Source organism: Protopterus annectens, chromosome 4.part0 (assembly GCF_019279795.1).
Source record: "Protopterus annectens isolate FY-2018-M chromosome 4.part0, PAN1.0, whole genome shotgun sequence".
In the NCBI taxonomy this organism is placed as follows: Eukaryota; Metazoa; Chordata; order Ceratodontiformes; family Protopteridae; genus Protopterus; species Protopterus annectens.
The window spans coordinates 519,617,489-519,640,381 of record NC_056733.1 but is presented as its reverse complement, the minus strand read 5'-3'; the positions used below and the strand labels follow the sequence as shown (position 1 = coordinate 519,640,381).

Genomic DNA, 22,893 nt, shown 5'->3' with positions numbered 1-22,893 from the left:
TCCATTTTTATTTTTAAAAGGGGACATTTCCATGTAGGTATTTACCCAAAAAATCTTTCCATCTGTAGTAACCTGATTATCCTTTCTGTATGTGATTTGTGAAAAATATGTCCTAACACCAGTAGAAGCTGTACTGTCTAAGAGGGCTGTCAGTTCCCTACTCACAGTCAGAGAATCCTTGCTGATGACATTATTCGTACCGACCGTACCTCTCAACTAAATGTACAGATTTTTGCCTCATATTTTTGGTCCTTTTTTTATAAAATTGTGGGGTTTGAGTAAATTGGTTGTAAATTTATTAAAGACTGAAGTTAGAAAATAATGACAGACATTAGAGTTTCAGACTTTATATCCTTCAGAAAATTCATGCTAATGCAAACCCTGTTCTACCAATTTTTCTAAGTTTGTAAGAGCAGTATTTAAAAATTGTCCCTATTTTTTGGTCTTTGTCCCACTTTTATTTATGGCTTTGTCCAGATTTCTTGCTCCAAGAGGTTGGGAGGTATGGTACCGACATGAATAAAAATGGATCCATATTTCCATACATTAAGGTGTTCCAAGTCTTCTATTTTTGCTTCTGGAAAGCATAAGACTATTTGATGTTCATTATCTTCTCTGCCATTATCAACTCTGCAAATAAAAGTATCAGTTCCTCTAATAATTGAATCACCAATTGCAAGAATATCTTTGCTCGCCAGCTCTGAAGAATCTTTTGCTTCTGATACAGTAATATAAGTATTCTCTTTCCTTTACAGTCATTAATCAGTTTCTTTTTCTTCCTTTTCATTTTTTTTTGTTTCCTTCTAAACAAACCAGATCCTCAGATTGCTAAATACTTGCATTCAGAATTCCAAAGTTGTGAGGAGCTTCATCTTGTTTAATGAGGGTTGAATTATCTTTGCAGACAATAGATGCATCATGTCTTAACTGTGTTCTATTTGTTCTTTGCCTAATATTATTTATTTCACCAGTCCCAGTCATTAATATATGAAACATTTCTCCAAGCCATGCCAGTTTCACAAGTGCAATCATCATCATTAAGTCTAAATTTACTTCTAACAATGGTAAGCAAGTCATCCAACCTTTGACACGAGGAACACAGATTACTAGTATTATTTAAATATGTATAGCATTTATTACACTGCACAAGATATTTGTGCATTAGCAAATTGTTAATTGCATACTCATTTAAGGAATCCGTGTTCAGTTTCAAATGAATAAAATATTGTAAAAGAAAATAATCAAAATTAGTAACCACAGAATTCAAGACTTAAATCAACTTCTATGACAAAAAAAAATCACACAAGCAATATACAATTAAATACTAAAGGAAGTACAGCAAAGTTGTGCTAACAATACAAACTCTGCAAGCCAGACAAAAGTTGTAATTCCTTTAAGTTGCACACTCGCAGTCACACCTCTTTTTAGCAATAAAGATCAATAAATCACAAACCAAGGTAGGATTGTTTAGATATGCTCAGGACTTCCCTAACTGCTGTAGGATTTTCCTCTCTGCAATCTGTATGAATTTATAGCTGTCAAGGCCCCTTGGGGTGGCTAGAGCTTGCCTGTCTAAAACCTATCCCTTTCTAACAACCAACAGTGAAATTAAAGGTAAAAAAACAAAATATGAATCAAAGTAAATCTTGTTAACAAGCTAATCCTTCCTACCTACAAACAGTGAAAAATAGTGATAAATAAAATATAAAAAGAAATAAAACTTCTCTTACCAGTGACTTGCAAAGTAAATCACAAACCAGGGTAGGATTGTTTAGATATGCTCGGAGCAAAACACTGTGGCAGAGTGACTAATAAGACACTGTACAGCCCCTAGTGAGTAGATCCTCCATGTAGAGGGTTATTTGAACTTGATCCAGATTTGGGAAACTCCTCAAGTTGATCTGGTTGCTTTCTTTCAAAACAGACAACTGAAAAAATTCTGTTCAATACAGTCTTGCAACTATGCTTAGAAGACAGATGCTGTGTCATTCCCATGGTTAGGAATGTTTCTGTGCAGATTTACTGAAAATCATCTTTAAATCTCACTGGAGCTCCTACTCTTCCAAACATTATGGAGTCGTTCACCTAGAGCCCAGTTCTGTAAAACAGACTCTTGCATACATTTTGGTCAGAATGAAAGGAGTTTAAAATATTGGCAAAGGCACCTAAAAATCTGAGAATTTTGTAGAACTGGTGGAAGGGAAGCTATGAAGGCAAACCCACCAGTGTTATCGAATTCTGTTGACCACTTCCTTCCCCACATAAACCTACACATCCCAAGGGCCATCTCATCCAGCTAAGTATTTATGGCTTCCATGAGCCATGCAATAAATGTGCCAATGCACTCTAGTCTTCCCCTCCATGTTTTCTAATAGTTGGTCTGACAGTCTGCCATACAGGCCCCAGTTAATTTTGTCTAGTGAAAACTTTGCACTGAATGTGGATGCAGCATTAGCACCTTTCTATTTCTAACATTTGCTCCCAAAAAGTAACTCCATGCAGCAGTACAGCTGTGTCTTGACTTTTCCTGCCTAGGTATTACAATGCTAGTATATACAAAAGGGAGAATAACCCCCACCTGGTCACATGCATCCTTGCAAGCAAAACGCTTTCTGATAAATTATAGATGGTAATGTACTAGATAAATACTTATCCCTTTTTACAAGGAGATTGTCAAAGAAGATAAGAATATTACCATTTTGCCTAGAAGAATGTTTCCTGGGAACTAACAAGCCCTACTCCATTCAAAACCTAGCAGCCAGGACTACTATTCTCTGTTGAACTCTGAACACTGATGCTACGGCCTGTTATTCAGCCCAAATAAAGTTTAGGGTCCCCCTTCCTCAGCTTAGTCAAAGTTCTTAGGAGGAACGATTGGAATACCTTGAAGAGAATGTAATGTGCATTTTCCAAGCTGACTGCACACTGATCAGCAGCTTCATTTTCTCTATCCCAATGTGAAAAAATAGATAGATAAGGGCCAGTTATTCTGCTGGTTTAGGATAACTTACTTACTGGGCAGTAAGTACATTGCCTAGTTGCCAGCAAAGAAGAAGAAATTTAGCCTGAAGAAAATCAAGTAGTGAAGAGAAAACACTGACTGGGAAGAATCCTTTTGCTGCTGTTCAGCAAAAGCAGTTCAAGCTCCAGATTTGGTACAAACGATTGCTTCTAGTACTTTAGAGGCAAACGCAAATGAAATGTGCTCAGAGCTGCTTAAAATGAATGAAATGTTGAAGGGGTATATCAACTGAAATAACAAAAGGCTGGGAAAAAAATGGAAGAAGCTTTAACGTCTATTCAGATGAACTACAAAAATTATTGATTGAAATGAAGAAAGGGCTAGCGGAGTATGAGACTGTCCAAGAAGAGCGGTTTCAAAAAATGATACAGTCAGAGGACAGAACACGCAGAGAAAACCTTAGATTTTCTGCCATACCAGAGAAACTGGAGGGAACAGACTGTATTAACTTTATGAAAACACAAATAAGTAACACTACTGGTATTCCACAGCAGGATTTGTTAATTGAAGGGGAATATTGTGTATGCTCCAAACCTGGCCTTGAGGAAGCAGTTAAGACCTGTGTTGGTAAAGATGCAGTCATACCAACAGAAAGAGCTGATAGAGCTGTAACTGTAGCAGAAGGGCAAAGTGTTTGTGGAAATGACGATCACTGTACACCAGGCAGAAGAGAAGCACATTTATCACAGTAATCCAGGATTGTTGAAAGACAGGTGCAAGAGTCAATCTGCTGTACCCAACTGTCTTTAGAATATTGTTTTCTGGAGGATTAAAGTCATTTTTTGATGTGGAACAGGCTAAGGAGGAAATACAAAAGTTTGTCCAACAAAAGTAAGCCATCACATGGAGGACTCTGTTTCTCATTCTACTGGTAATAACGCTCATGTTGGAGTTTTCCAGTGAAAATGTTTCCAATGTTCCAAAAGAAAATGCTTGAGAGAGAGAGAGAGAAAAAAAAACAGATGTTGACTACAAGACTTTTTGGACTTGAACTAGAGACTGGCGTTGGGAGATGGAGATGAAGAGGAAGAAGACTAGCAACACTGAAATTGGTGAATAATTGAGACACTGTAAGACTATGATCACATTTGTGAAATATGGCTTTACAAGACAAATTGGCAGAGGAAGATAGGTGTTTTGACTTTCTTAAACGTGGGGGGGGGGGTGAAATGCATATACCCGCCGTTCATGTCATTAATGTTTGGAAAGACATGAAAGGGGGTAAAAAAGTAACCAGGTAAAACAATTTTTAACAGTATTCATATGAAACATTTCATGATATCTATTGCATGTTCTATAGCAAAGTGTTTTCGGTGATTTGTTACATGATAAAGATGTACTTAAGTAAGCAAGTACTTTTTTCCTGTGATTTAAGAAATGCAATCGTTAGTGTAAAAAGGGAGGCTGGACAAAAGCATGTTTAAGTTTTAATAGGCTGTGTTCTTGGACTTTGTGGGGTGTGGTGTAAACATGCAATGATTGTGATGTATGTAGAGTTGAAATGTTTTCTCTCACTTCTGCATAGGTGAATGTCTGGGTTGGATTAGGACAAGGGCATTATTTATATTTATTTATTTAATTTTATTTTGTGTGTGTTAAGTGGACTCTAAGATACCACTGTGAATGTAATGAAAAGTTTTCCTTTAGCAGATAAATGATCAGTTAAGTCTGTAGCTATGGGCAGTTGAATATTGTTTCCATGGAAACAAGCTAGAGGTGAAGCCAATCAGTCTGGACATTGCTGATATTAGGGTAACCAGCTGAGTAAACTTTTAAATTTGAAATTATTAGATGTAAATAAGAACAGCTTTTCTGCATCCTAAATTCTTCATTACATCTACACTATATTCTACTAAAATTTTGATTTATTAAAATATAGCCAGTGCACTTTTAAAAGCTAATGTTTCCTGAATGCTGTTTTTCACATCTGGGAGTAGAATATGCAAGTAGGTTCACAGGCTGTAATGTGTGTCTTAGCATGGATAACCTAAATTTTAGATTGGTTAATGCTTGTGGGTGCAGCTATAAATTTCAGGACGGTGGTTCCTATCAGGAGGGTTAAGCTTCATTATTTGAAGATGTGCATAGTTTTGTATTTGTTTTAAGGTAATACGTTATGGGAGTGCTCTAGGGTGTGTTTAGTTTTCTTTTTGAGGATTTACATTAAAACAAAAAGCCTTGTAAAATGTGGCATAGGTTCAAATGGAGATGACAAGAAGCAACTGTATTAGTGGTTGCATGTAACACGAAAGCGGACATTTTAAAACTATAATATATAATAGGTGGGAATAATTTCTTATCATGGCTACACTATCCTTATTTTAGACTGTAAATGGTTTTACATGTATAGACAGAAAGGTAAGAGTATTGAATTATAATAAGAAATGCAGAAAGCACATAGCAGCCTTGACCAATCTCTTAACTTTCGACTACAAATTCAAAGTACTTGCAAAAGATCAACACACAACTGTTTTGGGCTAACACACTATCAACTCTTCTGCCCAAGCCATCCAAAGCTGCCATAGGCAAATGGACTGCCCACTATATCCTCAGCATCAAAGAAAAATGCCATGACCTTACAAGCCATCTCCAATAAAATCTGCCAGTTCATTACTATCTCCCCCAATAGTGAACAGTTCCAGAGGCTCTGATAGGATATATTTCATGCTGCCTAGAAGGCATCCTGGATATTGTCTGGGTCCATTGATGCAGAGTTCTTGGTCTTGGAGCATTAAGGACATGTTACCTAGTGATAGTAGGAGGAGTTATATTTCATGTTATTTCCCGAGGGAAGGTTGAGGGGGAGAGAGGGGAAAAGTTGCAGCTGAAATTATCAGCCAGGAGGTTTGCTATATCTTCTGGATTGGTATAGGTGGCTCCATTTAGATTGAGCTCTGCACACAATTGGGTGTTGTCTTTGTGGTTGCGGACATAGCTAAAGAATGCTTTGTGGTTATCATTGGCCTGGGAGGCCAGATTTACCTCTGATTTGGCAGACTTTATTTGTCCTCTGAGTTGTTTTAGTTTGAGAGTGCTTTTACCCTGCTAGGTGCTGCACCTCCTAGTTTTTGCCATGATCTTCTTCCTCCGGTTATGCAGTCTATTGATTTTTTGATTCCACCAGGGTGGCTTGTTGTTTTGAGTTAATTCTCTGTACTACTTCCTGGTGAGTACAGCTGCCTCTATGCAGCCATTAACATGCTTGTACAGGATTTTTGTTAACAGTTCTGCATAGGCAGCAGTGCTCTCTGGGTTTATGGGGCCTTGAAATTTTGCCAGATTCTCATTTAATAGTAGGAGGTTAGCCTTGGAATAGTTCCTGAATATTCCAGATTTAGCTGGGGGCTTGGGTTTTATTTTTACTTCACAGGAGACCATTTTGTGGTCTGACCTTACCAGGGAAGGCATTACAGTAGGGAGTGTGCAATAGTCTCTCATATTAGTGAGTACCATGTCCAGTATGGTTGCACCCCTGGTTGGTGTATTGACTGTCTGGTCCAGGGAATTTGTGTTGACAAAAATCCAAGAATCTCTCTGTGCATGTACATGTGGTGTCTCATAGGATTTCCACCAGTTAATAGTGGGGTAATTAGTCAACCGTGAATACGGTATTGGGTTGCATGGTTAGTGTTTTGGTATGGATTTCCTGGGTCATATATGGGGACCTATAGCTTGCAAGGAAGTGGTATTGGATTTTACCTATGGTGATTTGAACATGGAGTTGCTCAAGTACATTGTTCTGTTTAACCAGCCTTGAAGTATATTTATTTTTTGATATAAATAGAGACATTTCCACCTTTAGTCCCTGCCTGTGAAGTAGCTCATCTAAATGCGTGGAAGGCATTATAACCTTGCACTGTTGGTGTGCTCTCCGAGGCTTTAAACTATGTCTAAGTGACTGTACAGACGTCAGCATTCTGTAAGGTAAAGAGAGTTTCTAGGGAATGGAGTTGTTTAGACTCCTAGCATTGAGCAGTAATACCTTTAGATTTTCTTGGTTTTGATTTGCTTTGTTGGAAGTATTTTGTTTGGCTTTGCCTAAAAAAGGCACTATGGGGTAAGACTATGTTTGGCTAATATTTGAAAGCCTAGAGGGGAGAGGTGCAGACCATCCCTGGCAAAGCAGCATGGTTTGTTGGTCTTCTTCTTCCATGCTGACAAATATTACACCCCCCTTAGAATGACATCAGAAACTAAGCCAGTTATTAAAGCCAGTCATCTTTTGTTCATATTGTGACATCATCCTTGGAGAAGGTAAAATGCTGCTCAATGCTAGGTTCATACCAGCCTGAGAGAGACATTCCTAGAGCTACATGTTGTCTCGCTTCATATAGTCTAGGGAGGTATGTCTCAGGTCATTTACTCCCACATGGACCATGACTGAGTCATATTGGTAATTGTGGTCCAGTGACCAGAGGGCATGCGTAATGTGGCAGATCCTAGCCCCTGATAAGCAACTGGCTGTAACTTTCTCCTAACTCAGCCTGATGAGAGGGACATCAGTGTGTCTCATGATGGTGTGGAGTCTCCAATGACTAGAATGTTGGATTGTGTGAAGGCTTGCCTTATGGGCTTATTAGAGGTAAAGGCTCCATGAGATGTAGCTCTTCTGTGTTGATGTGGGTGTTTTGAAAGAGCGCATTTGGGGCTATTGGTTGTGTACTTTGTGTAGGAGGTCTTTTGTGGTTTAGGATGGTTACCTGCAAGTACCTCCGTATATGTGGGTCATTTTGTCTGCTTTGAATTGTGCGTGATGGGTGCAGCGTGTGTACTACTGACAACCTTATTGACATTAGGCATACTTTTATGTGAGAGCTTTGCCTCTACCAGGCCAGTAATGGAGACAGTAGGAAAGTTCATATCCATAGCAACATACCCTTTTTTATTGATTAGACAGTTGGAGTGAGAATATCAATCACTGTCAGGAGTTATCTGGTTTCCAACTATTTTGACAGTGCTTGTCAATGTAAACTAGTTGTTCTGAGTGCAACTAAGTATTGGAGAAATTTAAATTGTGCTTTTATAGGAAAAATGTCACTCAAGGTGCCCTTTGTCAGGCAGTAGTTGCTGAAGTACTGACTCTGTTTCCCCTATTTCTAGGCATACAGACAATGAGGTACACCATTCCAGGTAAATATTAATTCCTGGCTAAGCAGGTGTTGAAGTGAGATAACCTTCATCTGCCACTGGAGGGGAGCAGAATGCTAGAAACACGAGTTCATGGCAGGTGAGGTTTAGAGAAGGAAAGTGTGTAGCTGTTGTACTTAATTTGTTTGCAAATACAGACACTGGAAATGGATTTCATTCTTGTGTTCAGAAAAGTCCCTGGGAGTGCCACATGAGCATTTGGTAAGAAGCTAGAGTATAGTGTATGACTTTACAGACCATTTGGGGGAGCATAATCTTAGATTTTGGGTTTTAGGAGAAGAGCAAGTCTAGAAGAGCAATGAGCTAAGATTTGGAGTTGTAGGTTGCTCAGGATTAGGGGTGGGAGCATGCATTGTTGGTTGTTCAGCAGGTCGCACATTTATATTTCCCACCTCCTGCTTTGATTCATATTTCACTTCTCATACAGTGGTACAGCACAAGGAAGGTGCTGCATTCCTAAGGTGGCTTTAAAAAAAAAAAAAAAAATTCATGAGAAATTGGCAGGAAGATTGAGCAGTTTAGCTCTTGAGGCATTATAATCCATAGCCCCTTTCCCAAGAATTAGGACAGATGGCGAGGGGGGAAAAATAGGACAGATGTTCAGACTTTAGCATATATATGTACAAGAAGTTGGGTTTATTAGAACAGCTTACATGCAAATGGGACTTTTTTCTAAAAGATTTGCTGCCACTTTATAAGCATGCTCAGAAAGCCTTTGTAGTTGGCAGCCACATAACAGATGAAATTGACAGCTCAATTGCTGTTCATTAGAGTTAGTTGCTTACAGTTAAGCCATAGAAATATACCTGTTACAGGAGCTAGTGTAATTGCTTTCCATTAAATGCGGTACTAAACCGGTTGTCATTTCCACTTATTTACATTTTTTGTTTCTCCTTTTGTGAGCAGCATGGTTGTAAAAGCAATGTCATTTTCATATGATCAGCAGCGAATTTGTGTATATTATCCCTCACTGACAGGTGTACAGACTGGTTTTAGAAGGGGGAAGAGGCACTAGAGATCAAATTGCCAACAACCTCTGGATAGCTGAGAAACCAAACCAAAGCAATGGCAGAAAGTATTACTTTTGATTTATTGACTACTTGAAAGCCTTTGACTATGTGGATGATATCAAGCTGTGGCAGGCTGTTAGTGGATTTGAAGATGCAGAGTCACCTTATTTGCTTCCTAAGGAATATGTATGCAGGTCAAGATGCAGCAGATAAAACCAAATACAGAATGTCTAGTTTTGGGAAAGGAGTGCCACTAGACTGTATATTGTCAACCTACTTTATTTATATGCGGAAATATGTCATGCAAAATGCTAGGTTAGACCAATCAGATGCTGGAATTAAGTAGAAAATGTAAAAGCTGGTTTGTTGCTCATTTTCAATATCTGCCTTTCAATTCTTTGTAGATTGAGAATTGAAGGCAGTGACCAGTTGTATTTTTCTGGGTTTCGAGATATTTGCGGATAGTGATTGTATCAATATAATTTAAAGTACTTTTTTCTTGTGAGGAAAACTGTGGGGAAGTCTGGATTTGCTTAGCCAGCAAATGTTATCGTCAGTGCAGTGGCTTTCCCAGCAATAACGTATGGTTGTGGGGCTTGGATTGCAAATACAGCTGTGCAGTAGAAAATTAATATTTTTAGATCAAGTTTTGTCAGTACTTAAGGAAATAAATCCAGACTTTTCATTGGAAGGTCTGCTAGTAAAAGTAAAATTCTAATACTTTGGTTATGTAATGGGAACAGGATCCACAGGAGAGGTCTCTGATACTGGGAAAATTTGAAAGCAGAATAATGGGGCAGCAAGTACTTAGACAGCCGGACAGTATTACTGAAGTAATGAATATGAAATTACAATAACCTAAAGAAGCAGTGGTGGGCGAGTGGGTGTTGTATGGTAAAGGGCTTCCTATTAAAATGTCTGCACTGAGTGCTGACACACTGAAAATTCAAGAGAAGGGCGAATCTCGAACATCGCTCTACTTTAAACTTTTTTGCAGGGGCAGGCAGGGAATATTCTGGGAAATGGCCATCTCAAACTTAATATATGCAAGTCTGATTTTTGGCTATTCAGTCTCCGTGTTTTAGGACTCGAGCTAGTCGTTACCAACATTTCACATGGTTATCATGGTAAAGTTCTTGCACAGTAATATTGATGTTTATTGCAGAATTCTGGCTACAAAAGAGGGATGCTGGGTCACTATAGTCCTATTTATGGGATGCTTGAATCCTCCCTTGATTCATCACTTTGCTGTTTTTCTCCTCAGTTTTATCAGTTCTAGCCTTCTTATCTCATTCGGTCTGTCTACTCTTTCCCCCAGCACACCCGAGTAGGTTTCCCTTAAACCTCTCTCTCCTGCATACATATGCTTGGATAGATCACTCAGAGGAATCATTAGTTGTACTTTGTTGCGTAAAATGCCCTTAATTGCTGTGAGCAGCAGAATGACCTATTCTTTGAATACCAGAAGAATCGATGCAGATGCAATGTGCTCACTTACACCATGACACAAGTACATCACACAGTTGCCTGGCACAATGAAGGATTTAACTTTGTTGTCGTATTGTAGGGTATAGCTCCCTAATAAATATGGAAGCAATGTTAGCATTTGTTTCAAAAATAATATTTACACGTCTTTCCAAAAAGTACTAAAGTGGCTTATTTCAAAAGTAAAATTGGTAGTTAACCCAAGATAGTACGGGGGGGAATGATGAATATTTACAGGCTGCTCAGAATAGAAAGTGGTCATCCAAATGGTTCTAGGCTTGCTGAAACAAGAGATCAAATTAAGGACACAGAGACGCCTCACACAATCAACAGTGAGTAAACTTTCATCAGGGCCAGGCTGACTGTTTTATAAGATGTTTATCTGCTTCTTTTTAATTGATTTCGTATGTTTATGATAACCAGCTTCATTGCACTTTTAATGTACTTGAAGTCGTCTGTACCTCACTAACCACCATGGTCTCTGAATGAATTACTGAATGAATGACACCCTCTGAGATAATGGTTTGACAGGAGGAATTATTACTAAACTGACTTTGCTAATAAGCATTTTATACAGATTGATGTAGCCTGGTCGTACTGTACTTTGCTTGACTGTAATGCTGTAGTTGCAGTAATCTTTCTGCCACACAGAGTAAACCATCATGAACCAGTAAGTAGAACGTATAGATGCTGTATTTTGTGAAAGCAGTGTTTATTCTTAAAAACTGTTATTGCTTCCCTATGATCGCTTTAAAATACTTTGTCACCTGCTTTTTACATAACTATGAATTGCAGAGTTAAGTATGTTTCAGCTTGGTGTTTGTGAATGCAATGTAATTTACTATTTTCCCCTTTAATAAAGAGCTTGGACTGTGCAGTGATGTAACAATTTAGTGTTGTTGTCTCACAGCAAGAGGTTCGTCGGTTCGATTCTCTGCTAGGTTGCCTTCTGTGTGGAGTCTGCCTGTCCTCCCTGCATTCATGTGGGTTTCCTCCCACATTCCAAAGACATGCAGTAGGTGGATTGGACTCACTAAACTGGCCCTAGGTGTAAGTGTGTGTGGTACACCCTCTGAGGAGGGTTGAGCCTCAGGCTAGCAACCTGACCCTGTAAAACCCATACCTGCTATGACAACGAGTGCTGAGGGGTGCTCGTTGCCCGATGTACTGTATGCACGGGAGAGAATCCAGGATCTAGGAGGAATAAAGAGCTTAAAGTTGCTTCTGTATGATCCTCTTTTTACATTGAATTATGTAGGATTAGAGTATATTTGGGAAAAAGATGCTAAGGATGAAGCTGCTAGGTAACAGGAAAAGAGGAAGGCCTAAGATGAGGTTTATGGATGTGGTGAGAGATGACATGCAGGTGGTTGGTGTGACAGAGCAAGATGCAGAGGACAGGAAGAAGTGGAAACGGATGATCCGCTGTGGCGACCCCTAATGGGAGCAGCCAAAAAAAAGAAGTAAATCGGTTCATTTGTAAACACTGGGTATCTTTTTGTTCAGACCAAAATGCTGTGTTGTTGTTTCCCTTTGATAATTGTCAAATGCTGCTGTTGATTGTCCATACTCATGAACTTCAAAACAAGATTTTTTTTCCACTTGGTTTATTTGACTATCTCAAGACCAAAGTGCTACATCCTAGTTTCTTGAGATAATGATTATTTTTGATTACAATTGTAGACACTAATGTTCCAGGTCTATATCAGGAGTTCGAACGCAGAGGTTTCCGAACGCTGTAACATCGAACTGGGAAGTTCGAAATGTGAAAATAGTGAAGGCGTGGAACACCGATTTTTTTTTTTTTTTTTTTTTTCCCCAAGGAAAAAAATTGGTGGGTCATTTCTGCGGTTTGCTATTTCCTCCACTGTGGTATGATCTTGGAGTTGGTATATTTAAGTAGGAGGTGTGTTGGGGGGGGGGGTGAAGCCCCCCCACATTAGGAACAGTTTGAAGTGTACGTGTGTTTTTTGGTTTTGTACCAGAACAGCGATATATTTTTTTTTCCCCCTGGGGAAAAAAAAATTGCTAGTCTGTGTGTTAACTTCCGGGTTCGACATTTACGTAGTCTGACTTATTACAGTTCATCCACATGATATAGACCCAATGTTCCAGTACAGTTCATTGCAGGTCTGCATTTTGTATTGACAACATTTTTAAGAAGCTGGTGCTGCTTATTTAAAAAGGTTGTTGGAATAAGGAGCTTTGCATTAATGTACAATGTTAAGTTGTCAATCTCGCCTTCATTCTTGCTGGATGGGTTCGGAGCCAATCCTCGGCTCCGACTCGGCCAATACTAAAGCTCGAGAGCTATTTTTACCGGCTCAAGGCTCCCCTATATCCCACAATGCTAGGCGGTAAATACCCAGATCTTGTTTGCCGCTTTAGCTGCGAGGTGCTTGTTTCTACCGGCTCTGCAGGTTAGTGATCTTTTGTAGTTATCAAACTCTAAAATCCCCTTATTTTTTCTTTAGGATAGTTTCTTTAAATAGTCTTTTAGTTATCTATCCCTAGTTTCATTCGGGTTCCCCCGGTGTCTGCTCCACACAGCCTATCTGGACCTCACAAAGGCATTTGACACAATACCCCACTCAGGCATCATAGAAGAGCTATCCAGCCTAAATATAAACCCCTATGTCACAAGATGGGTCGCAAAGTGGCTCAAAGACAGAACCCACAGAGTCAGAGTTGCTGGAGCCATGTCAGACTCGAAACCGGTCACAAGTGGCATCCCACAAGATTCTGTCCTGGGACCTCTCTTGTTCAGTATTTACTTTTCTGAGGTACAGGCCAACGCGGGAGGACTATGGCTCACAAGTTCGCAGATGACTGCAAACTGGGCACCATAATAGACTCTCCAGCTGACACAAACATCCTTCAAAAAGGTCTCGCAGAGACGGATAACTGGTGCCAGAGCCATGGTCTAAAGCTAAATGCCAAAAAGTGTAGTCATACCCTTTGGCAAAAACAATGTGCCCACAAATTACCACATAGGTGGTAACCCATTAAGTACAGAGAAAGTAATTGGGGATCTGGGGACCCAAGTTTATAGCAATCTCTCCTTTGACAACCACATTGCCAAAGTGGTTAGAAAGACCTTCTACATAGCCCACCTCATCATGAAAGGATTCACATCTAGATCAAGAGAGGTAATCGTGCCCCTATATTCATCCCTCACCAGGCCCATCATAGAATACAATGCCCCCTTTGAGATGTACTGTACCCGACAACTGCAGCAATTAGAAAGACCCCAAAAGTACCTCACCAGGAGGATCAAGGGACTCAAACAGATGCCATATGCTGCTCGGTTAAAAAAACTCCAGCTCTATTCAGTTGCATACTGCCTACTTCAAGGTGATCTATGCCTGACATATAAAGCTATGTCCAACCCAGAATTAATGGACATGCTCCACCTCAGTAAATCTAAATCCCTTAGAGCCACGTGCTCGAGGGACTTGAACCTCAGCACAGAAATAAATAGAACATGCTGGAGGGACAGATTCATAACCCAGAGGCTCCCTTCGCTCTGGAATAGAATTCCAGTTCATGTTAGGCAGAGCACCTCACTGACTCTCCAAGAAGAATCTTGACGAGTGGATGGAGGATCATAGGTTTGTCCCGGGGATTACTTCCGTGTCACTATTAGACAGAGGCACAGTAAACTAAACTTTAAAAAGGGCACAGTATACTCAAATCAAGGGGTGGCGTAAGCCAAACACAATCGGGCTATGCTTATAAATGCCCCAGGGCAGTTAGCCTAGTATGAACCTATGAAACCTTACCATGATAGGGAGGACCTTGTGCTGAGCATTTGCAGTGGATTGCAGGAGTCATCTGAGGGAAAACTGGTGACTGATCTCCTCAGTGAGTCTCTGACTGATACCTCCATGGAAGGGGTAGCAATATCCCAGCAGCTATCTTCTACCCAGGTTCGAGAAATCTGAGCAGTGCTACAGGATCTTTGGGACATGTTCACTGGGGAAATTAGGGTGCACCCACCTGGTGCAGCACCAGGTGGATACAGGACCCCAAAGGCCTATTTGGCAGGCCCCTTATAGGGTGCCTGAGAGAGTCAAACAGATTCTGATGGAGGAGATGCAGGAAATGTTGGAACTAGGGGTAATTCGAGTCCAACTGTCCCTGGGCCTCCCCGGTGGTGCTGGTGCCAAAGAAGGATGGCAGCACCAGGTTGTGTGTGGACTACAGGAAATTGGTTACACAGAGTCAGATGCATACCCCATGCCTAGGACAAATGAGACCCTAGAGCTGCTGGTTGGGGCAGAGTATCTTACAACTATTGAACTTACCAAGGGTTACTGGCAGGTGCCCTTGACTCCCACTGCTAGAGAGAAGTCAGCCTTTGTGACTCCTTTTGGCTTGTATGAGTTCACAATGATGATTTTGGGATGAAAAATGCCCCAGTGACTTTCCAGAGGGTGGTAGATCATATCCTAGCAGGAGCAGGAGGGTTTGCCCTTGCTTACCTAGATGATATTGCTATCTACAGCTGTTCCTGGCAAGAGCACCTTCAACATGTCGGGGAGGTGCTGGGCAGACTACAGAGGTCAGGTGGGTATGGCAGAGGTCTCCTACCACTATCAGGCCAGAACCTGCCAAAGTGGAAGCCATTCAGGCATGGCCTGTACCTGCTACCAAAAAGCAGGCGAGGGCATTCTTAGGGACAGCATGGTACTACAGAATGTTTGTCCCCAGTTATAGTACCATAGCTGCTCCCCTCACAGACCTGACAAGGAAAAACAGGCCATATAAGGTAATGTGGACCCCAGCATGTGAGCAGGCATTCCAAGAGCTTAAGGAAGCTTTGGGAGGACCCCGTGTGTTAGCCAGTCCAGAACAGCAAAGACTTTGTTGTGCAGGCGGATGCTTCCAACAGTGTTGTGCAGGTGGATGCTTCGAACCGTGGGGTAGGGGCTGTACTTAGCCGGATTTCTTTAGAGAGAGAAGAGCACTCAGTGGTTTACGTCAGTCGTAGGCTCCAACCCAGGGAGAAATTATATGCAGCTGTAATAAAGGAATGTCTAGCCATAGTGTGGGCACTGCAAAAACTTCAGACTTATCTGTATGGAAGATAATTCACTGTAGTGACAGATCACAGTCCCCTAACATGATTAAACAGACAGCCAGCAAAATGCCAAGTTGCTAAGATGGAGCCTAGGGTTGCAGGCATATGATATGTCAGTGCAGCACCACAGTGGGATTAGCAATGCCAGTGCAGAGGGGCTCTCAAGACAGGGAATGGGATAAGGTAGATTCAGATTGACCTAACGTTTCTGAAGGGTTACTTGAAAAACTGGCTAGAGTTCTGCAGGGGGTGGGGGGTGTGAATATAGATGAAGGCTGCCAGCCTAGCTAATTAGAATTTTGTAGATAATTTTGTCATTTGTAAATGTTAATGCAAGCCACAGGCTTGTTCTCTTAAATGTGAAAAGACTGTATTGGATGTTGAACTGAAAAAAAATTAACAGTGCACTCTACTGTAAGAAAGCTGATAAGTCAAGCATTGCAAAATTCTTTGATCTAAAACTCACAGCCGAGATGCCTAGGGGGAGGCATTCTGCCTATTGTTTTGAGGCCAGAGTTAATGGCTAGAATTTACATGTATAATTTCTTTTATTGCTCTGGCTTCCTGACCATTGGCAAGATCAAAAGGGCTGTTAGCCTTGGAACCAGAACGAAATGATGCAATCTGAAATTAATCAGTGGTATTGTGTTATCAATTTTTGGACAGAAAGAATGAGAGCATTTAGCATTTGTCTTGAGAACATCCACCATCACTAGCACTGTCTTGCTCTATATGTAAGTTTATTTTAGAACAGTGTCTCTGTTGGAAATAGCTAGGAAATAGGAAGCTTAGACAGTTGTTTTCTGTATTGATGCCATAACTATTCTACTGTATTACTTTAAGCATTTTCCTGTGTCTGAACTCTTGACTAGCACTGTGTAGTAAGAAGTATTGTTTTGTGTTTTTATTATTAAATATTTTTTAAACCTTTCAACTGTGGCTGTTTTGTGTACAGATAATTTAAGCTCTGAGTACATTGCATGTATTTAGTGATATTGTAGAAAGCCACTCCAATAGCCTTGCTGTTCAGTCACACTTACCATTTGTATAATAATATTGCATAGTATAATTGGACACCTTTTCATAAGGGCCATTTAGTAGCTGATAAATATTAGTGGGTGGTAGCAAGTGGTACTACCGTATAGTCTGGGCAAAAGGGGGGCAGCTGGAGAACCTGTACCAGCCTTCCCCAGGAGTGTCTGTGTGGTTGTATATAACTCTTATCTCAAAGTGTGTGTGTGTGTGTGTGTGTGTGTGTGTGTGTGTGTGTGTGTGTGTGTGTGTCAGCTACTTAGGCAGGGACAAGAAACACTGGTTAGACAGATAGGGGTGCTGGAGGTTTTAGCTTGCCCACTAGGCTGAGATCTGGACCCTATAGCTGTGCCAGTGGGGAGTCTTATTGGGGACCTGGAGAGAAAGGGAGAAACCAGCCCTAGACTGACTTCTGTGTGCTCTTAAGGGAAATTACTGTGTGTGTATTTATCTTTTCCCTATATGGATGCCCCTCACTGGTGTTAGTGGTGAGGATTGAGGCTCCTTGATTGCTGGGTCAGTGCACGGGCATCACAGAACCAATAAAAGATTTAGGAAAAAGAAACTTTAAAGAAAGGCAATGACCAGCTACTAGAGAGTGTTATTTGTCTAAATGAGAGTTTTCTTACTGTTCTGCTATGTAAGGTTTGATAACTCTTCAGATTCTGCTTTCTGATGTTCTACATTATCTTGTATGCTTAACCTCTGCTTCTCATGCTCTTCCATTGTGTCAATTTTCTGCCTTATCAGCCTGTCTTCTGTGGGAGCATTTTGTAGATGTTCTTCGTGTTTCACTGTTGCAGTCATTACATTTGGGTAATCTGCTGGCAGGTGCCCTCAGTCGGCCTGAGTAACAAAGTCTTGGGTCCTACGTCAGTTGCAGTCCCTTCTTCCATGACATCAAGGGTATAAAACATGCAGCCGGCGCCATTGCATCAGTCTTTCTTGCCACGTGGTGCCTGAAGCAGAAGCAGTTCGCAAGTACCGGTCGGCCGACTCCTGAAATTTTCATTTTTGAGTTTCAGATCCGAAGTCTTCAACTAAAAAGCTAAGTACCCCATTGGGGAAACTTTTTCTTGCTCCTTACTGATGTCGGTAAAAGTTAATAATTGCATTACTTGTGGGAAGCAAATACCTCATAAGGATTTTCATTTGTACTGTATTCCTTGCCTAGGCCCTGACCATAACATACCTTGCTGTCGGTTTTGTGCTTTAACTCACTGTCAAACTTCGGTACATTTTTGCTTCTAAATATTTTGGCTCACGCTTTAATTATCCAGAAATGTTGTTGGTTAGCAATCAAGACTACCGGAATCCCTAAAAAAACGCAAAGAAAAACAGAGGCTGTTTAGGTCCAAAACTGCCGGTGACGCTTCTAAGCCAGTCGCCAGTTTGCCGGTACTCAGTGAGATGCTTTCGCAGCCCCTGATACCAGCTACTTCTGATTCCGCAGGCCTCTACTGAGACCCATTCGAGTCCGGTATGCCGCGAGATGCTTCAGTTATGGAACCAGCAGATGTCTCTACCTTGGAATGGTCCGGAGCCCGGCTTCTGAGGGTGTTTTCAGGCCTACAGCTTTGTATATTAGACGGACGACATTCAGGCCTACAGCTTTGTATATTAGACCGACGACATTTTCAAAACTAAGGCCAAAATCTCAACCTATGCCTAAAAAAACTGACGCCTGGGCCATATGTGCAGGCCCCTATGCCTAATAAACCAATGATCAAAATGGCTAAAGATTTAATTACTCTGATAAGGGGTAGCCAACCCCCCCCCCCCCTTCTTAGAGGCCTAGGCAAGACATTGGTTATGAATCTTCTGAACAGGATTCTATTTCTTCTGACTCTTCTAATGAACAGGAATTGTCTATACCTACTTATGAGGACTCTGATGCAGAAGATTCCATTCCTTCTGCTTCTCCCCGTGAGGATTTTTCTTTTGGGGAACATTTCCACTGGGAAAGTCAGGATTTCTCTGAATCTAAAAAGAGACTTGGGGATTTTCTTCTTCCTCAGCATAGACCTTTGGCTATACCTCCTGTTCTCGACATTGTTGATGTTTTTCCAGAATCTAGTATGGCTCCTGATTCTATGCCTCCGGCTCCTTGTAAGCCAGACAGGTACAGGGTTCCTTACTCCCACAAATTCCTTTTCAAAAATCCTGTTGCAGATCCTGAAACCATTTCTCAGGGTCTCAAGGGCATTAAGGCTTCTATAGCTAAAAATCCTACCCCTTCTGATACAGATTTCAGGGCGCTGGATAGATGGGGTAAGAAGGTTTACACTTCTGCAACCTTGGCAATTGGGGCTTTAAACTGTCAATTTCATATGCTAAAATATCAACAGCATATCATGGGACTGCTTAAACAGAAAATTGTTGTTTTCTGACTGTGTGGAAAACAAAGATTTACAGGATTTATTGCATTCAGCTGAACAAGTTGGAATACATACTTTGCAATGTGGTTTTGATTTTTTGGAGGCCTCTTGCAGGGCTGCTGTTACTGGGTCTGTACTAAGAAGGCATGCTTGGCTGAAAGAGCAAAATCTGCCTGATCATGTTAAAGCAAAATTGTTGGATGCTCTTTTACAGCAGGACCGTCTCTTTGGTAATAAGGCTGAAGAAGTTTTAAAAAAGATGGAAGATAAAGCTAAATCTATGCAAACTGTGAAATATTTCTTACAAGTGCAATCTCCAAGATTTAGTAGGCACTGGCCTACTAACAACTGGTCCTTTCCAGTTCCTTCAAGAGCCACTCAAGTCAAACCCAGACATTCCAAAGGCTCCAAGTTTCAGTCACAAGGGACTTTCAGAACAAAACAATGGGGTGCCTCCTCTTCCAAATTTGGATACAACAAGACACCTCCCTATGGTTAGCAGTCTCAGTGACTTCCCTTTACACTTACCAAGCACTTACCTTTTAGCCTACCCCTTTGGGGGGAAGACTGGCACTTCATGCAAGAAACTGGCAACTTATAACCCAGGACAAATGGGTTTTAAATATAGTATCCCAGGGGTACTGATTTCATTTTCACACATTGCCAATTCCAAACGGATGGCCAGACCTGCCACCAAATCGGTGGGCAGAGACCCAGAAACAAATACTTTCCCTCATGAGCATGGGGGCTATTCAACCAGTACCAGAAGAGGAAAAGGACAAGTTTTCCATTCAAGATTTTTCCTGGTACCCAGAAAAGACAAATTATGGCGTCCAATCCTGGACTTGCCTACTGTAAACTCCTTTCTGGACATTCCAAAATTCAAGATGCTGACTCTTCACAATTTACTTCCTATGCTAGGCAAAGATGTCTGGTTTGCAACTCTAGATTTAAAAGAGGCGTACCTGCATATCCCAATCAGGGAATCTTGCAGAAGATACCTCCGCTTCAAAGCAGGCTACTTGCATTACCAGTTCACTGCACTGCCCTTTGGCTTATCTACTGCGCCCAGGGTCTTTACAAAGTGCCTGGCTCCAGTAATTGCTTTTTACAGGCAAAGAAATATTCAAATATATCCATACTTGGTGAAACTAAATAAATCCAAAAGCACAGAAGGAGGTAACACGCAGGAATTGACAAACTCCACAAAATAGCGTACCAGAAGTTTATTTGTCCGCTTTCATCAACCGACTTCCTCAGAATAAACCACTAGGAGATTAAGTACTCGCATTAAAGAGCATTTGTACGCGATAAAAACAAAGGATGGGACTAATGCTTTATTTAAGCATTCCTCTATTTGTGTTTTTTTTAAAAAATTTCTTTTTCTGTATTAGAAGTATGTTCCATTGACATGAGAGATGGGGATTTTAAAAACTTTTTAGAGCAAAGAGAAGCTATTTGGCAAATTAAGTTGAAATCTGACAGGACACCAGGTCTGAATGAATTTATTAATCTTAAATGTTTTTTGAAGGAATGTAAATTGTGTGTCAACAACAAGGTTGATGTAGCTTCCCTTTTTATATAAGATGTCTTTAAATGTTTAATTATGACCTAATTTAATTAAGTATGTAATTGCATTTAATTGAGTTATTGTGTTATTGACAGGTGTATTTAAGACTGAGATTTTATTGTTGATTTATTCTGAGGAAGTCGGTTGATGAAAGCGGACAAATAAACTTCTGGTACGCTATTTTGTGGAGTTTGTCAATTCCTGCGTGTTACCTCCTCCTGTGCTTTTGGATTTATATCCATACCTGGATGATTATCTAATTCAGGCAGAAAACAAGGACACTCTTCTAAACCATCTGGCGTTTGTAAAAAGGGCTCTAACTTGTGTAGGGTACACTATAAATGAAAAGAAATCACAACTGGTACCCTCTCAAAAAATTACATTCCTGGGTGCAAGCTTGAATACAACTGCCCAGATGGCTTTCCTTACGACAGAGAAGCAAATTCATTTGGCGACTTACTTCAAACAGGTGGCCACAAAAATTTCTGCAAAGCAAATACTGCAAGTCTTGGGGTTCATGGCCACCTGCATTCTTCTAATTCCATATGCAAAACTGCATATGAGGAAACTTCAGTGGTACTTAAAAAAAAAAAATAATAAGTCTATGGAGTCAGCATTGTCACAGCCTGGAAACAGTGATTCCAGTCATACCTTGCCTGTAACTAGAGTTCCTATGGTGGGCAGAGGCCTGCCACCAAAACAAGAGACTGCCATTCACACCACCCCCTGCCACCCAAACCCTAACTACAGACGCATCAGACTATGCTTGGGGGGGGGGGGCACATCTGGCAGGGAATTGCATTCAGGGCAAATGGAGCCCAAATCAAACGCACCTTTATATCAATCAAAAAGAAATGCTAGCTGTACAGAATGCACTGACAGCCTTCAAGGACTACCTTCATCCAGGGCAATTAATGATAAAGACAGACACCACGGTTATGTGGTACATAAGCATGGGGGTACACACTCCTACCCCCTTTGCAGACTATATGGCATTGTGGAACATGGCCTTGGCCTATCAAGTACAACTACAAGCACAATTCCTGCCAGGAAAACTGAATACTCTGGTAGACGAACTAAGCAGAAATCTCATGGACCCACACGAAAGGAAACTGGAACCACGGATTTTCAACATGTTGACATGCAAATGGGGGAGCCCAGACATAGATCTTTTTGCCTCACCCCAGAATTATCAGTTGGACAAATTTTGCACAAGAACTCCTCACAAAAAAGCCTGGAAGTGGATGATGTATCCTTCAGCTGGAAAAAAACAGTCTATGCCTTTCCCTCTCTGCCTCTGCTCTCTAAAATTCTACTAAAAGTCAAACAGGACAAACCAAAAATGATTTTAATTGCTCCAGACTGGCCTCGCCAACACTGGTAACCACTCCTACGCAATGTGTCACACCTTCAACCGTGGCACCTGCCTCCGACACCTTACTTACTGTCTCAGCAGAACAACCAAATTCTGCACACTCAGCTCCAAACTTTGAATCTTGCATAGGTTGGTTCTAGGCTATCAGCCCTAGGGCCTATACAAGCCTAGCCATAACAATTCCCTGGCTATTTCATCCCACATTATTTACTTTCCTGGACCCCTGTCTAGCAAGGCGACTGACGTGATCCCTGGGGTGAATTTCCTTTCTCCCATCTAATCGTCAAGGTTCCTCTTGAAGAGGTCCAAAGAGGCACTCTGCTTGACATGTATGGGCAATCTATTCCAGAGTCCGGGGAGTCTCTGGGTCAGGAACCTATCCTTCCAGCATGTTTTGTTTATTGTGATGACAAGGTTTAGATCCCTGGAGCGTGTAGCTCTGAGGGATTGGGATTTCTTTAAGTGTAGCATGTCCAACAGCTCTGGGTTTGACATGGCCTTGTATGTTAAGCAGAGATAGCCTCTGAGTAGACGATATGCGACAGAGTATAGCTGGAGTTTTTAAGGTGGTCAGCCGAGGCATCTGCTTTAGGCCTGTGATTCTTTTAGTGAGGTATTTCTGAGGCCTTCCAGTTGTTGCAGATGTCTTGAGAGGTACATACCAAATGGGCGTTGTATTCTATAATGGGTCTAATGAGGATGAGTACAGAGGGACAATGACCTCCTTTTTTCTGGATGAAAAGCCCTTTGTGATGAGGTGTGCCACATAGAAGGATTTCCTGACTGTTGT

General features: G+C 41.0%; 1 protein-coding gene across 1 annotated transcript in view; it reads left to right on the top strand.

Moving 5' to 3' along the window:
* DDX54 (DEAD-box helicase 54) overlaps positions 1–22,893 on the top strand; it is an 841,349-nt gene that overhangs the window by 111,586 nt on the left and 706,870 nt on the right. Inside the window, 3 exon segments of the mRNA XM_044068440.1 lie at positions 3,819–3,838; positions 6,470–6,485; positions 7,870–7,876. Of these exon segments, the coding sequence (XP_043924375.1) occupies positions 3,819–3,838; positions 6,470–6,485; positions 7,870–7,876 (43 nt within the window).